Source organism: Pteropus alecto, unplaced genomic scaffold (genome assembly GCF_000325575.1).
Source record: "Pteropus alecto unplaced genomic scaffold, ASM32557v1 scaffold224, whole genome shotgun sequence".
Lineage (NCBI taxonomy): Eukaryota > Metazoa > Chordata > Mammalia > Chiroptera > Pteropodidae > Pteropus > Pteropus alecto.
Window position 1 is genome coordinate 1,124,441 of NW_006436289.1, and position 14,565 is coordinate 1,139,005.

The 14,565-nt window shown below is 48.4% G+C and overlaps 2 protein-coding genes and 1 non-coding gene across 12 annotated transcripts in view; 1 reads left to right on the forward strand and 2 right to left on the reverse strand.

The window, feature by feature from the left end:
- Positions 1-8,776, forward strand: part of PCSK7 (proprotein convertase subtilisin/kexin type 7) — a 23,911-nt gene extending 15,135 nt beyond the window's left edge. For all 5 annotated transcript variants that reach the window (XM_015590096.2, XM_006912776.3, XM_006912774.3 and 2 more), the window contains 5 exons: positions 5,255-5,411; positions 5,966-6,060; positions 6,817-6,910; positions 7,110-7,227; positions 7,505-8,776. In XM_015590096.2, the coding sequence (XP_015445582.2) occupies positions 5,255-5,411; positions 5,966-6,060; positions 6,817-6,910; positions 7,110-7,227; positions 7,505-7,867 (827 nt within the window). In that variant the 3' untranslated portion in view covers positions 7,868-8,776. The remainder of the gene's footprint in view (positions 1-5,254; positions 5,412-5,965; positions 6,061-6,816; positions 6,911-7,109; positions 7,228-7,504) is intronic.
- LOC112480449 lies at positions 3,878-3,981 on the reverse strand. Its single transcript, XR_003046596.1, has one exon. It is a non-coding gene; the product is annotated as a small nucleolar RNA U13 (small nucleolar RNA).
- Positions 8,777-9,071: 295 nt separating the features above from the next.
- TAGLN (transgelin) lies at positions 9,072-14,524 on the reverse strand. Of its 6 annotated transcripts, XM_025047483.1 has the most exons (6): positions 14,367-14,486; positions 13,091-13,198; positions 10,625-10,816; positions 10,345-10,522; positions 9,904-10,060; positions 9,073-9,643 (listed from the first exon to the last, which is right to left on the reverse strand). In XM_025047483.1, exons 3-6 carry the CDS (start codon positions 10,802-10,804, stop codon positions 9,499-9,501), a joined length of 660 nt encoding a protein of 219 aa, XP_024903251.1. In that variant the 5' UTR covers positions 10,805-10,816; positions 13,091-13,198; positions 14,367-14,486; the 3' UTR covers positions 9,073-9,498. The 6 variants fall into 6 exon arrangements, with proteins under 6 accessions (XP_024903252.1, XP_024903251.1, XP_024903249.1 ...); XM_025047484.1 differs by lacking the exons at positions 13,091-13,198; positions 14,367-14,486 and adding an exon at positions 13,934-14,059 and having other exon boundaries at positions 9,072-9,643; positions 9,930-10,060; XM_025047481.1 differs by lacking the exons at positions 13,091-13,198; positions 14,367-14,486 and adding an exon at positions 14,088-14,251.
- Positions 14,525-14,565: the final 41 nt, after the last annotated feature.

Genomic DNA, 14,565 nt, shown 5'->3' on the forward strand with positions numbered 1-14,565 from the left:
CCCCTGCAATTTAGTCTTTTATTTATTTCCCTGAAGTGTCTCTTAATTGATTCATTCATTTATTCTACAAATATGTGACCCCTGCCTTGTCCCAGCACCGCATTCGGTTGCGGGGAGTCAGAGGTAAGGCATGATTCTGCCCTTAGAGAGCTCACTATCTGGCAGGGAAAACAGCCCAGCCTGCAGGTAGAGTGCGGTATTATAAGCACTGCAGTCGAGATGACATTGGTGTCAGAGGAGAGATGCCTCCTGCCACTAGGGAAGACAGAGGAGGGTTCTCTGAGAAACTGGTGACTGACCTGAGTTTCACCATATGAGCTAGCTAGGAGAAGAGGTGAAAATGGGACATCCAGGCAGCGGGGGCAGTATGTGCACAGTCAATGCAAATGCAGTCTTCAGGGAGCTGCGAGTCACGTGATATGGCTGGAGCATGGGGTGTGAGGGGCAGAGGAAGATCTGAAATTGCAGGCGGCAGGGCCAGAAAACCGTGTGTGCCATGGTAAGGAGTTTGGACTTTGTCTTGAAGTCTGTGGGGAACCCTCCAGATAAATTGTCACCAGTTGATATTAGCAGTAAGTGAGAAGGAGAGCAGTCAAAGAGATTCCCAAGGCCTTATTGTTTAGAGATACATACTAAATCTTTATCAATGAAATGTTGTGACGCCTGGGGATTCCATTTAAAGAATCTGGGAAGGGGAAAAAGTAGGGATCATCGATGAAACAAGATTGGCCATATATTGATCATTATTAAAGTTAGGTGTTGGGCACATCTGTTCTCTCTGCTTTCATATATGTCTGAAATTTCCTATACTAAACGTTTATATATAAATGTATATATAAATATACTTATGTAGATAAGTATTATATATTTTTTTTAATATATAAAGAGATTTCTAAGTTTTTTTAGCTTGGGCAACTGGTTAGATGGTGATGCCATCAAATGAGATTAAGAACCCAGGAGGAAGAACAGATTTGGGCAAGGGCTACAGAGTGTGAAAAACTGAGGAAGAGAATTTTGGTTCTGCCATGTTTTAGGCTTCTGTGCATTATCTAAACGTTATATCCAGGAAGCAGTTGAATAAATAAGTTTGAAGGTCTAGACTGAAAGTAATAATTTGGGAGTCATCAGCATAAAAATGGAAGTAAAAAGGTCTGAGAAAGAATGAGGTCACAAGGTTTGGTGGGTAGATAAAGAATAAAAGAGGACCCAGGACACAGCCAACGTTAAAGCAGTGGCCAGAAGAAAAGAGCCTCTGAAGGAAATGACTGAGAAGAGATGGCCTTATCAAAGAGGCCATTGGTGACCTTGAGAAGAACTGTTTCAATGTATTCATAGGGGGCAAAAGCTAACTTGCAGTTGGTTGAATAGTTCATGGGGACAGGAGATTTCTGATTAAAGATGGCAAATTGAACACATGCTTTTATCTCTGCTTTCTCCCAAAACCTCACCAAAGTAAGAATAAAGGAATAAAAATGGTATAAGCATAAGGACAAAGTGAATGAGAGAGGAGACCACAGCAAATGAGAGATTTCATCACATTTTTGGAAGATAGAAATGAATGGAGAAGTGAGCAGGGCTAAGAAAATTGCGTAGCAAATACCTGCAAGGGCGATACTAAGAAACAAGCCCATTCACGCCACAGAATCCCAAAGACTCAGGACTTGGAGGCCCCGTGTTCTCCAGAGGACAGAGACGAGGTATGAGACTAAAAACAGGGATCAATTAAGAGGTAAACTCCCAAAGACCTTCTCCCATCCTTAGTAGGCAGGAGATAGCCCCTTCCTTATCCGGGCAGGAGTTGGGAAGTTTATTTTCCAGAGTCAGGGACCCCTGGAACAGCAGAAAGTGAGAGACAGTGTACTGAGAGAGGGGGACCCTCTCTACCAAGCAGCCACTCAGGTCCCAAGGCACTAGCAGCCAAGAGGTTTGAAGATTCCTCCTTGGAGAAATGTAAGGATCCCTCATCGAAAGACTTAGAGATACTGATATGTGGGTCCCTCCAGGAAACAGCCCTGTCCCAGTCCAGTTACCTTTAGGGAAGCGCACCAGTTGAAAAAGCTCCACCCCATAGTTAGAGCTTCCAGCTGGCTTTCAAAGATAATAGGGACCACTGGCCATTTGAAAATATCCTCCAAATACCTCCCAAATTCTGAGGAAAATTATTTTCAGTTGGTAAAACCCGGCCTAACTAATAATCATATGGGATGGTAGAATAAGGATGTTTTCAGACACACACACATTTGTCTGAAAACTGCTAGAAGATGGTTTCCTCTGCAGTGAAGGGGAAACCAAGAAAAGGAAAGGAGGAAAGAAAAGGGAGGGAGGGAAGTGGAGTAGTGAGAAGGGAGAGAAGGGGAAGAGAGAGGAAGCAAAGCCCAAGTGAGAGGTCAAGGAAGGTCCCAACCCAAGAGCAGTGCAGCAGAGAGGAATGGCACAGAAGGCTCCAGGGAGAGGCTCTCCAGTGGGACAGTGGCATTGAGGGGGAGCCCCTGACTTGTTTGTTTGTTTGTAAAATTGTATTCAGAGAAGTTAGGTGGCTCTTTTGTGGAGTTTGGGAAGAAATAGTGATAGGGGCATGAATTCAAGTAAACGAAGCAACGGGACAATTAACTCCAGAGGGGAAAATCAAATTCAGGAAATGAAATATAATCATTGTACACTACTTGGCTAAATTCCACATATTTATAACGTCATTGTACGGTAAATAAAATATCGATCTAACGAAAAATTGTGATATAATTTGAGAAGGCAGAGGAGAGGGCCAAGTGGGGAGAAGGTATGGGTGTGATATTAAATCCTTATCTGCTATAACCGAAAATCAATAAATAATCTGTAAAATTGATAAATCATGAAATAGCTACCCATACATGCTTATTACTTAGAAACATGAAGGTAGATCCCAGAAGAAAACAACTAAAAGTAATAAGTGTTGGTTTGTGGGGAGCGGATGACAAAGATTGTTTGGAACGGGGTAAGGAACTGCTCCTTTATATTATAAGCACTCCAGAAACAGTTTACTTTTAAAACCATGTACACTATAATTTTTTGATAGGAAAAAACAATGTTAAGAATGAATGGGAGGGTAGAGATAGTGAATACAGGCATCGTTTTCAAGAAGTTGAACAGTAAAAAAAAAGGAGTAATACACTTATATAATCTTTTTATTTACTGGGTACTGTTCTAAACACTTTACGTACATTAACTAATTTATCAATTCTATGAAGTAGGTACTGTTACTACCCCCATTGTACAGCTAAGGAAACTAATGCAATTCTCACAGCTCGTAAATGGCAGAGCTGGGATTTGAACCCAGGCTGAATGGCTCTAGAGTCCAAATTGCTAACACTAGGCAGAACGAAGTGAGTTGAGAAAGGGTTTGTTTTTGTTTTTCATTTGTAATAGGAAAGACATAAGCGGGAAGATCCAGCCAAGAAAGGGGATAATTGGGCTGATCCAGTTTGGGGCTTTTGCCAGATAGTTACTGTGAAAGGAAAAGAAAGCAAAGGGAGCTGGAGATGTGAATAAGAGAGTGCTAAAGAGATGAGCTGTGGGATCCTAGCCGGGTAAGAAAGAGAAGGCCGATGGATAAAGGGGTCGGGAAGGGACTGAGGAAGGTAGAAGGACAGGAAGTAGCTCTCAGAGAAGGGAGGGTATTGGCTTTGAAGAGTTGGCAGATAGAATTAAAGAAAATTAATCTCTCCTGTCACCAGTTTCTTTTTTCCTACTCCAATTCATTCCACCCGGAGCTGTTAAGAGTAACCTTCTTTAAGCACTTAAAAAGCAAAACAGACAAACAAACAAAACACGATAAACTTCATCCTTGTTCAATAATCTGTAATAGCTCTTGGTTGCTTATGTAAAACAAATTTCCTTTTTACGTCAGATGGGTAATGCGCCGATGTTGTAACGAGGTTTAAAGGAGGCACATCTCACACAAGAGTGTGAACACCCAGTCATCACACTTATGAACTACAAAAGGATCTAAAATAAGTTTTTAAAGCCCTTCTCATCCCTGCCCCAACTTTCAGTACTTCTCTGAGCTTCTTCGTCTGTAAAATAGTTACTGCTCTCTGCCTTGCCTGTTGGAATGAATTAATAGAAGAAAAGGTGCTTTAGAAAGAATTATTTCTTGTTGCAACCTGATTTCTTAATATTCCCTAGTTGAATCTTCTACTTTGGTAGTTTATATTTTTTTAAACTTTTTCTTTTGAAGTAATTGTAGATTCGCAGGATGTTGCCAAGAAATGTTCGGGGAAGTTCCCGGTACCCTTCTCCTGATGTTAATGTCTTAAACAATTATAGTACAATACTGAAACCATGAAAATGACATTAGTACAATCCAGAGAGCTTATTCGGATTTCACCAGACATGCACTCATATTTGTTTGTGTGTGTGGCCCTGTGCAGTTTTACCACATGTGTAGCCTTGTGTAACCACTGCCACAACCAAGATCCAGAACAGTACCATCCCCACAAGACTACTTCGTGTCACCCCTTTTTGGACACACCTATCGCTAAAGCCCGGCAACCACTGATCTGTCTCCGTCTCTCTAGTTATGTTATTCATGAGGATTACATAAATGAAATCATGTACTACGTATTCTTTTGATTTTGGTTTTTTCATTCAGAATAATTTCCTTGAAGTTTATCTACTTCAGTAGGTTTTTTAAAATTCTGTATTCCCTTCAATATGAAACTTGTTTTGTTTCCACCTCTGCCACTGTACATGCCATTTTCCCTTCTAGAATACCCTCTACCAGCCCTCTCTGCCAATCTACATTCATTTCTCTCTTCAGAGTGTCTAACTGCTATGTGCCTAAACCTATCTGACTCATCTCTGTTCTAGTATCAGTTACGTATACCTCACGCCATATCATTTTCCACTTGCAGGTAGAAGGCAGAGACCATGTCCAACTTATCTTTATATTTCCAGCACCTAGTGCAGTGCCTGAAATGTAGGAGGTACTCAGTAAATTATTTTTTGGATGAATGAATGGTTGAAGTTGCTCCATTTGGTTCTTATATTGTGTTTTCAGTATGTGTTGTCTTCCCAACTAGACTCTACACAAGATTATAAACTCTTTCAAAGCAGCCACTGCATTTACTTACTCATGTACACGAGGCCCCAGTCAGGGTTGCCATGGGTATTCATATGTGCCTTCAATAAGCATGTGCCTTTGTGTATGTTGGGGTGAAGTAAGAGCGTAAGTGTTTATGGGGCTGGTTTCCCAGCTGCCCAGCCTGACTTCCTACAGTCAGCAGGATGGACCTGGAGATGTCGGGGCTGAAGACCCTGGAGCATGTGGCAGTGACAGTCTCTATCACTCACCCGCGACGTGGCAGCTTGGAGCTGAAACTCTTTTGCCCCAGTGGCATGATGTCCCTTATCGGCGCCCCCCGCAGCATGGACTCGTACGTATACCTGCCTATACCTTCTGAGCTCTTTGCCGCAAGGGCCTTTTCGAGGAAGAGATACCGACAAAGTGGACGCTGGCACTGTCCTAAGTTACCAAGACTGACCTTGGCAGCTGAAAGCCATTCGTTACATGTTTTGCGCAAGTGCTTACAATGTGCTAAGCATGGTGCTTTACATATATTTTCTCTAATTTTTATAAGAACCATGCAGAGTAGACTTTGTGACCTCCTAATGAGGAAACAAGTCACAGAGCTAGTAAGTCCCTGAGAAAGTAACACTAAACCTAGATCTGTCTGACTCCCAGCCTGTGCTTGTTCCACATTTGCTTTTTCCATTACAACACATTGACACAAGTCCCTCATCCCATGAGATCCCAGGTGCAAGGGACAGCATGTGAGGACTCTTCATGGCACCCTCCCAAATAGCTATAGCTCAGACAACGACTGCTACATTTTCATGGCTACTATAGTAAGAAAGGGATGTTTCTTGGCAAAAGGGTCAGTTGCCTGCTCCAGGCCTTCCAGGTTTTCTGTTCTGTTCTTTCCCCCAGGGATCCAAATGGCTTCAATGATTGGACCTTCTCCACTGTGCGATGCTGGGGGGAAAGAGCGAGAGGGACTTACAGACTCGTTGTCAGGGATGTAGGTGAGCCTGCCTGTCCTTCCATCAGGGCCCTGACTTTCTGCCTTTTGTGATTGTCGTCTGGTCCCTCTAGATCTCAGAGTCCCCACAGAAATTGCCCCATGTAGAATACATAGAGTTGCCATTGGACCGACAAGGAAGATACCAAGAAGTATGCTCATCCAAAAAAGGGGCTTTAATATCTAACATTATTCATTTATACTACCTCTCATATTCCCTGGAGAAGTGACTGATCCATTTTTCCTCAGGATAGCAACAAACCTTCCTTGTTGAAACTGCATTTCAAGTCTTTTCACATGTAACTATCCTTTGGCCAGCCCCGGTAGTCAGGGAAGGGCAGGACTAATTTCCACCATTATTTTGGAAAAATTGAGGCCCACCCAGAAGTTTGAAGTGACTTGCATAATAATGTCATGCGGTATTTTAGTGAGGAGACTGGAAATTGAACTCAACCCTTCCAGTTAGGTATTCACTAGACCAGTGGTTTTCAGACCTTTCTTTCATTTAGTAGGACTTCTTTTTTCCAAGCATAATTTCAGTTGAAACCCCAAAATGATAAAGAGATAAAGGCAAAACAACTCTGCTTCGGAGTACCACCCTTCAACTTCCCCTTCCCATCCCTGAGGGCACCCCATGAGACACATCTGCAGAACCCTGGGGTCAGTGGGACACAGACAACTGCAGCAGACCATGTGGTGGGGCGGGAAGGGCCTCTGCTGTTTTCATGGCCAGCGGGGTGTGGCTCACTTGCTGCCCTAGGAAATGAGACTTTCCAGGCTGGCGTTCTCCGGCAATGGCAGCTGACCCTATATGGCTCTGTGTGGAGTCCGGTAGACATCAGGGACAGACAAAGGTAGGTATAGACACATGGCAGAGGGAAGGCAACTCTTGGGAATTGGAGAAAGAGGCCACTCAGGAAGTTCCACCTCCCTGGGAACCCACAGCACATCCCTCCTCTTTTTGCCACGGGGCTTCCCTCTTCAGTTATAAGGTGGGAGGATGGGTGAGGGCAGGTGACATCAGCAGGGCATCCCTGTCTCTTTTCTTCACAGACTATTAGAAGGTGCCATGAGTGGAAAATACCTGCATGATGGCTTCACTCTGCCCTGCCCTCCTGGGTTGAAAATTCCTGAGGAAGATGGTTACACCATCACCCCTAACACCCTCAAGGTAGTAGGGTCACGACTCACACTAAAGGCAGGCAGGAAGGTCCTGGGAAAGTTGGTCCCTAGTTGGTCCCCAGAGAAAAGGGGTGGGAAGACCAGGGCCGCCCCTCTGCTAGTTAACTCTCAGAGGGCATTCCTTGTGTATGTGGGTGAGTGGTTTGGGGTGGGAAAGGCAGTCTCTCTAGTAGGAGAGAAACTTTCTGAGCTCATTGTTCTGGGCTGAGAAAGGCTGTGGGCTTTGGGAAACTGTCCCTAACTTAGGTGGTGGACTTTCCCCGCAGACCCTGCTGCTGGTCGGCTGTTTTACCATCTTATGGACAGTATACTACATGCTAGAAGTATACTTGAACCAGAAGAATGTGGCCTCTCACCCGGTTTGTAGGAGTGGACCCTGCCACTGGCCCCAACGAAGCCGAAAAGCCAGGAAAGAGGGGACAGAACTAGAATCAGTGCCACTTTGTAACAGCAAGGATCCAGATGGAGTGGAGACAGAGAGTGAAGGCCATTCTGCCACCTCTGGTCTCTTTGTCCCAGACCTGCTGGATCAAGGAGACTGGAGCCTGTCCCAGAACAGGAGTGCCCTGGACTGCCCTCGTCAGCACATACCCCCAGACCTGCTGCAGGGGAAGGAGGAGATTTGCTGACCCAGGGCCTAACAGACTCAACATGGAGTAGGCTCCTCCTTCCCCAAATTGGGGAAGCTCTGAAAGCTGCTCCGAAGTCCTGGGAGCTCTCAGGAGAAGGTCGTCCTGATACTTCCAGCTGGAGTCCGGAGTCTATGCTCAGGGAGGGCTGGGGCTTTCTTAAGGTACAACTGGCAGAGGAATGGTGCTGGAGAGCAGTGTGGCAGCAGCCACAGGATCTTCCTCAAACCGAACAGGAGATTTTGCCAAGGTCTTGGACGAGAGCTTGTCCCCTGTTCCCCATTGGGCAGGCCTCCATCCTCATTTCTCCTGGGCAAGTCATTGGTATAGGTCATAGGGACCCTCACCCATGCATGGATGAGAAGGTACCCACCATGGCCAGAAGAGCATCTCAGCAGAAATATCACTGGGGTCACTTGGGAAAAGGGCTCAGGGATGGATTCTGGGAAGAGCCCCTGGATATGCACATCCTGCTAATGACCCAGGAACCGAGAAACAGCAGGCTTTTCCTCTCTCCCTTGCCTTCCTACCTAAGACTTGGACCTTGGACATTCTGGTATGGCAATCAGCTCTCAGCCCAGCACACTTGCCCTGAAAGCAGCTGCCTGATCAGAAGCCAACCATGAACACACCCCTGACTCCTTCACCATCACCCCCACCCTTCATCCCGAAGGACCGGTACAGTGCTCCTGGCAAAGCTGGGAATGGGCACAGCACCTAGGGCTGTGCTGCTTCACTAGGGGAGTCTATTCAGGACTGTGGCAGGTATCAGCCACTGCTGCCCCAACCCTGCTACCATCCTGTCTTCCTCTGCAAAGTGAACACTTAAGGCTTGGTTTTCTCTTCACAGCAACATTTCGTTGAATTTTTTTCTGCACAGCTTTTCCAGAATAAAAACCTTCCACACAATTCTGCCATTCTGCATCTCCTTTCCTCTGCCTCCCCAGAGCTAATGCAAGTTGCCAAGTAGTTCCTCCTTCCTGTCAGTCCCCCAGAGATTCACTTTCTTCCACTGCCTGGTTGTCTGAAAGAATCTGACCCCCTGGAATCCTGGAATGTGAAGAGTCCTTCAGAGGATGGCAACCAGGACAACACAGGTGGCCCTGTTCCCTGTTTGTATTTCCCGAAACCACACGGAAGTGACTAGGGCAAATCAAACTCTACCAGCCAGGCCCGAGAAAAGATTGAGATAGATAGATAGATATAGATATATATATATATTTTTTTTTCCTTCTTGAATTTCAACCCCCAAAATATTCCAGCAAAAAATGGGGGGAGGTTGGGCTGGGTCTCCTTCAATGGGCATCTGCTGCCAAGGAGCGCAGTGGACTTGCCCCACACCCAGACCACCCCCAGCCCACACCCCCTTGCTCAGCTCAGTAGAGGTGGTGGGAGGTTGAAGGAGGGCCCAGGGAGCAGTGCTTTGGGGTAAGAAGTTCAGCTGAGGCTGAGGAGGGTGGGGAGAGTTGCCCAAGCGCAAGTCACCTTTGCTCAGTGACAGAGCCTCGGAGACTCGAAGCTTGGCCGGGGCTGAAGGAATTACACGGGTGTGGGTGAGGTGGGCTAGGCAGGATAGATGGCTGCAGCCAATGAGCCGGGGCAGGAAAGGACTGGGGGCTGGCCCTCGTCCTCTAACTGATGATCTGCCGAGGTCGTCCGTAGCCCGTCATGCCAGCCTGGGAAGCCCCTCTGTTGCTGCCCATCTGTAGGCCAATGACATGCTTTCCCTCCTGCAGTTGGCTCTCTGTGAATTCCCTCTTATGCTCCTGGGCTTTCCTAGAAGAGGAGGAACCAGGATAAAGACTTGCCAGGACTTCATACTTTCCACCTGTTTTATGTTTGTTGCTACTTCCTAGCCCAATCCCATTGCCTCCCTGTTTCACTCCCCTTGTTCATTAATCTAGCTTGTTCCCACAGGCCAGGGAGATTGGTTGAGCACAAGAGGGAGAAGTTAAGAAGCATCGGGGACCCGTTCGCCCCTATCCTAGACCTTCACTTTGTCCCTTCCTAGCTATCTGCTTCCCCAGGTCACTCACACTAATGGGTTAGCCCAGTCCAACACCTTTCTCATGCAGACAGTGGCCACATACTTCATAAACCAGTTGGGATCTCCACGGTAGTGCCCATCGTTCTTGGTCACTGCCAAGCTGCCCAGAGCCATTAGGGTCCTCTGTACTGCTGCCATGTCTTTGCCTGTGAGAAGAAAGAGGGGAGGGCAGACGAACTTAAGAACTGTAAAGAAGAGTCCCAAGGCAAGGCCTGCTCGCACCTCTCAGAAAAATGGCCAACCCAGGGGCAAAGGTTGTCCCAGAATCCAAAGAGGCTTCAGTAGGTCACATGGTATGCCCTTGTAAGTGTGGTGCGGTCTCCCCTACCTGCTAGGCTGACCCGTCAGCGTGGCATGCTTTGGTCATCCCTTGTCCCTGCCTCAGTAACTTGTCCTTCACCTGCCTCCTCTACCCCTTTTCTCTCTGTACCTTCAAAGAGGTCAACAGTCTGGAACATGTCAGTCTTGGTGACTCCATAGTCTTCAGCTGCCTTCAGGAACTGAGCCACCTGCTCCATCTGCTTGAAGACCATGGAAGGGGGGTTCTCAGGCACCTTCACTGGCTTGGAACCATCAGGATACAGGCTGTTCACCAGTTTGCTCAGAATCTGCCAAGCATAGAACACAGCTTGACACTTGGCTCAGGGTGCCTGCCCCATGACCCCAGCAGGGCGGCACAGCCCCATTCCCCTTCCCAGGCTGTCACTCACCACGCCGTTCTTCAGCCAGACCTGGAAGCCCAGGCGCCCGCGGTCTGGGCGACCCACGTCAGGGCCACACTGCACCACAATCCACTCCACCAGCCGCTCCTCCAGCTCCTCGTCGTACTTCTTCTCAATTTTGGATTGCACTTCACGACTCATGCCGTAGGAAGGTCCCTTGTTGGCCATGTTTAGGGAGAGCTACAGCAGCACCAGCCAGCAACGGGGAAGATCGGGGTGAGAGAGCAGCCCCACTTTCACTTGTGCCGGGCAGGTCTAGCTCTGTGGCTGCCCAACCCTCCTAGATGTTTATCTTTCTCCCCTTTCTTCCTGATATTGTTTTCATGGCATTGCCCATCTAGGCCAGGGGCTTCTCCAAACTTGGAGACCGGAGAAACAGGAGACCAGATCTTGGGCATTCTGGAGCCAGGGGTCAGTGAGCTTTTTTGTAAATTACCAGACAATAAGTATTTTAGGCTTTGCAGGCCATTTCTGCTATTGTTTCATAACAGCAGCCTTAAACAGTACATAAACAAATGAGCATGGCTTTGTTCCAGTAAAACTTTATACAAACAGCAGGCTGTGTTTACCCTATGGGCCATAGTTTGACAATCCCTAATCCAGAGCATTCTTTTTTTGCCAAGATTGGCCACAGATACACTGGAGAGGCCTTCTGGAGGAAGCCACATTGTCCCCCAAAATAAAGCCAGCAGGTGTCTTTTTCCAGCTAGGTGTGAGGCGGTTCACTGGCTGTCTCAGGTTATGGGGTTACCTCCAACTCATGTCTCCGCTAGCCCAGAAGCTGGAACTCAAAAATGCTAGCTCTTTGCCAGGTCAGCTCAGCCTCTGGCCTGCAGCTGAAAAGGCTCAAACTTATCTACCCCTGGCAAGGTCTAGGAAGACAGCAAAGCCCAAGAGCTCTTGGCCAAGAAGCTGCATTTCCTCAGGGGAGCCACAGGGAAGAGAGAGAAAGAGAGAAACGCAAACTGATCTACCCATGGACTTTCCTTCATGCCGTTTCTCACCACTGTAGTAGCTTCCCCTGAGTAACCAAGAAGCCAAATCCTCCAGGGAAAACCTGAAGCCAAGGACCTGCCTGTCCAGACCAGCAACAAGTGCTGCCCTGAAGGCCCGAGACTGGCCCTGCTCAAGGGAGCCGTACTGATGGAGGCTAAGTCTACAGGGGCAAGGCCGGGTAGGTGGATGCCAAGCAGACATGGGCATGGCTGGTCAAGAGGAGCCTAGCCTGGCCACAGGTATCAACGTGGGGTGGTGCCCAGAGTTCATCCGAAGAGGTACCAAATGAGGCCAAACCCATCCCTGGCCTCAGAGAGGTCACAAGTTGGGAAGGAAAGAATGGTCTAAGGATGGAAATAGCTCATTCCTCTGACTCCCTCTCTTGTCATTGCTGAGACCCTCTCCACACCAGCTACCATGGGAAGCAGAGTGAACATCGTCACTTCTCATGGTCCCAGGTCACCTGCCAAACTCCATTGCCCTAACCTTCCTTTCCCCACGGCTGACAACTTTTCTGAGCTCGAGTTCCCCATCTGCTCAGTGAGGAAAATATCTACCCCAGAGGGCTGTGAACGTTCGATGAGACAATGTCTGTGACTACCTAACATACTGCCTGTCCTTCAGCAGAGCTCCTCCAAATGCCAGTCCTGTGCCTCCCAGAGCTAATCTCCTGGAAGTGACCTGGGAGAGCCAGCCCCTGACCAAGGGGAAAAAAATAGTAAGTGTTCTTCCCCCTCCAGCCTCCACACCTTTTCAAAATCATGCCATGAGAGGACAACAAAGTCTGAGAGAAAGAACAAGAGACAGATTCATCTAAATTCTAGGCACTGGGCAACTCACTTCTCCCTGGGTCTGCTTCCTTATTTATAAAGTGAGGGCTGGGCCACCTCTGAGGATGAGGTTCTCTGAGTACCACCACCCCTCTCCCAGCCGGTGATGCCAGAGAACCCAAAGGCAGAGGGCTCTGCTCTGTTTGTCTATAAATAGTAAGTTCCTCCCATTCCCCCCGCTTTGCTTCGTATCTCACCCCTGCTTCACAATAACTCAAAGTCTCCTGGGCAAAGTGCTATGATCAAAAACCATCAGTCAGCTGGAACAAGTGATTTCAGCCCATCCTGTATGCTGCTCCCCGTCCCATCTCAGCTTACCCGTGCATCCCCCATCCCTCTCCGCCAGTCAGGCTGCATGCATCCCTGTGGCCCAGTCAAGCACTACCTTCTATGCCCTGCCCTCTTGCATTCCCCACCCAACCACCTTCCACAACACAAGCTGGTGATGTGAAGAACAGGATGGAAGCAGATTATTCTCCCCACCCCCAGGGTTGCAGTCTCAGGAGACTCAGAACAGTCAAGGTGTCAAGGTTCCCGGTGACAAGGACATAAAGTTGCAACCCTTAGATTTAGAGAAAATATTTGGATTTTGATAGGAACAAGTGGGGCAGGGGTGAAATGCACACACCTCCACCCCCTCCCTGGTCCCTCCTGGTGAAGAGTCTGACAGTGGAGAGTTCCAAGAAATCCCTCAAAGTCCTCCGATGAAGACCAACCTGGTCCCACCTTGGAGCTGCTAGGGAGAGGAGAGGAGGGGGAGGGAGACAGCTGCACAGAAGCCCGCCCAGGAAACTTTCTAGACAAAGGTTCCTGGGACAAAATGGATAAGGGTCTGCTTTGACCCTCCTGCCCTTTGGTTCCCATCGGCCTCCCGTCTCCTGAGAGAAAAAACAAAGTCCAGCTGCAAAAGGTCAGGGGACACCTCCTACCAGCAGGAACTTGGAAAACCTAGCAGAACCAGAGGCCTCTCCAGGACTGCTGTGCCCCCTCTCTCTTAAAAATAAAACTCAGAAAATAGGAGTGAGCACCTATGGATCTCTGAGATGGCAGGATGGGTGGCTCATCTAAATTCCAAGAACAGAGAAGAGTGATCCTACTCACCACCACTCTTTGAATGGCAACTACTAAGGGGACTAGGCAGACTCTTCCGAAGGGCCCAGAGTCCCAGGCCTGCCCAGCCCTGACAGCCACCCAAGCCATCGCTCCAAAGGTCCTGGCAGTGCCCACACTCCACTCTTTTGTCTGTAGCAGGGTGACCTCTCATTCTCAGTGTACGGAAGGAGCTATATACCCAGAAAATCATCTCTCTCAGCTGTCCCTGCACCCTGCCACCCCAGTCTGTTCCAGAATCCAAGAATTTCGTGGTCCTTCCCACTGCCTCAGGGGCTTCCCAGGGGTTCTCCCCATGCAGCTCAGACCCTGAGGACCCACCAGTGGGACACTACCCTCTAGCATTAGTGTGCTCACACACCTCCTCACCTCCTTGGACATCCATCTTCCTAGATGCGCAATGGACAATAGAGCCTTGGGTCTAACCTGACAACACCTCAAGCCTATCACATACCCTATGGTATGACTATGGCTAAAAATGGGAAGTCTCCCCCTCACACTGGTTCCCAGGTTACCATCATCAATCCTTCTTCACCAGCCAAGTCTTCTTGGGCATTTCAGTGAGCCCAAGGCTGCCCAGTCTAAGCAATTCAGGATTCTAGCAATCCCATCCCACCCATTTGCTAGGACCACCTCCCCATCTGAAGATTAGGAATGTATGCTGGCTGAGAGGGTGGGCTCCCCCAGCCAGGGACCTAGAGACCAGACCCCTCCCCCGAGCCCTGCCTGCAATACACCCACTTCTGTCAAGCCTGAGCCCAGCTTCCCTCCAACCCGGGGACAAATGCACTCACAGGGGCTCTTCAAGGCTTGAAGGAAGGAGTCAGCTCTGTCTGGACTTGGACAGACAGGATGGGGCGCTGGCTGGATGAGGGGTTTAAAGACTGCTGCTGTGGTGATGTCAGCCTCCCCCGCTGGCTCACCCCGCGGCCCCCTCCCTGCTAGAGGAAATGGGCTTTGTTCCCCACCCCCAGACCCCCCAGTGACTCCACG

Bases quoted from the DNA above. Each gene is read 5' to 3' on its own strand.
- TAGLN (XM_025047480.1), bottom strand. From the start codon at position 13,957: ATGGATGTCCAAGGAGGTGAGGAG. The intron at 10,523-10,624 runs GTGAGTGACAGC...TATGCTTGGCAG, and splicing joins TCTGGCTGAAGAACGGCGTG to ATTCTGAGCAAACTGGTGAA. The intron at 9,644-9,903 runs GTGAGTGACCTG...CTCCTCTTCTAG, and splicing joins GACTGGGCTAACCCATTAGT to GAAAGCCCAGGAGCATAAGA.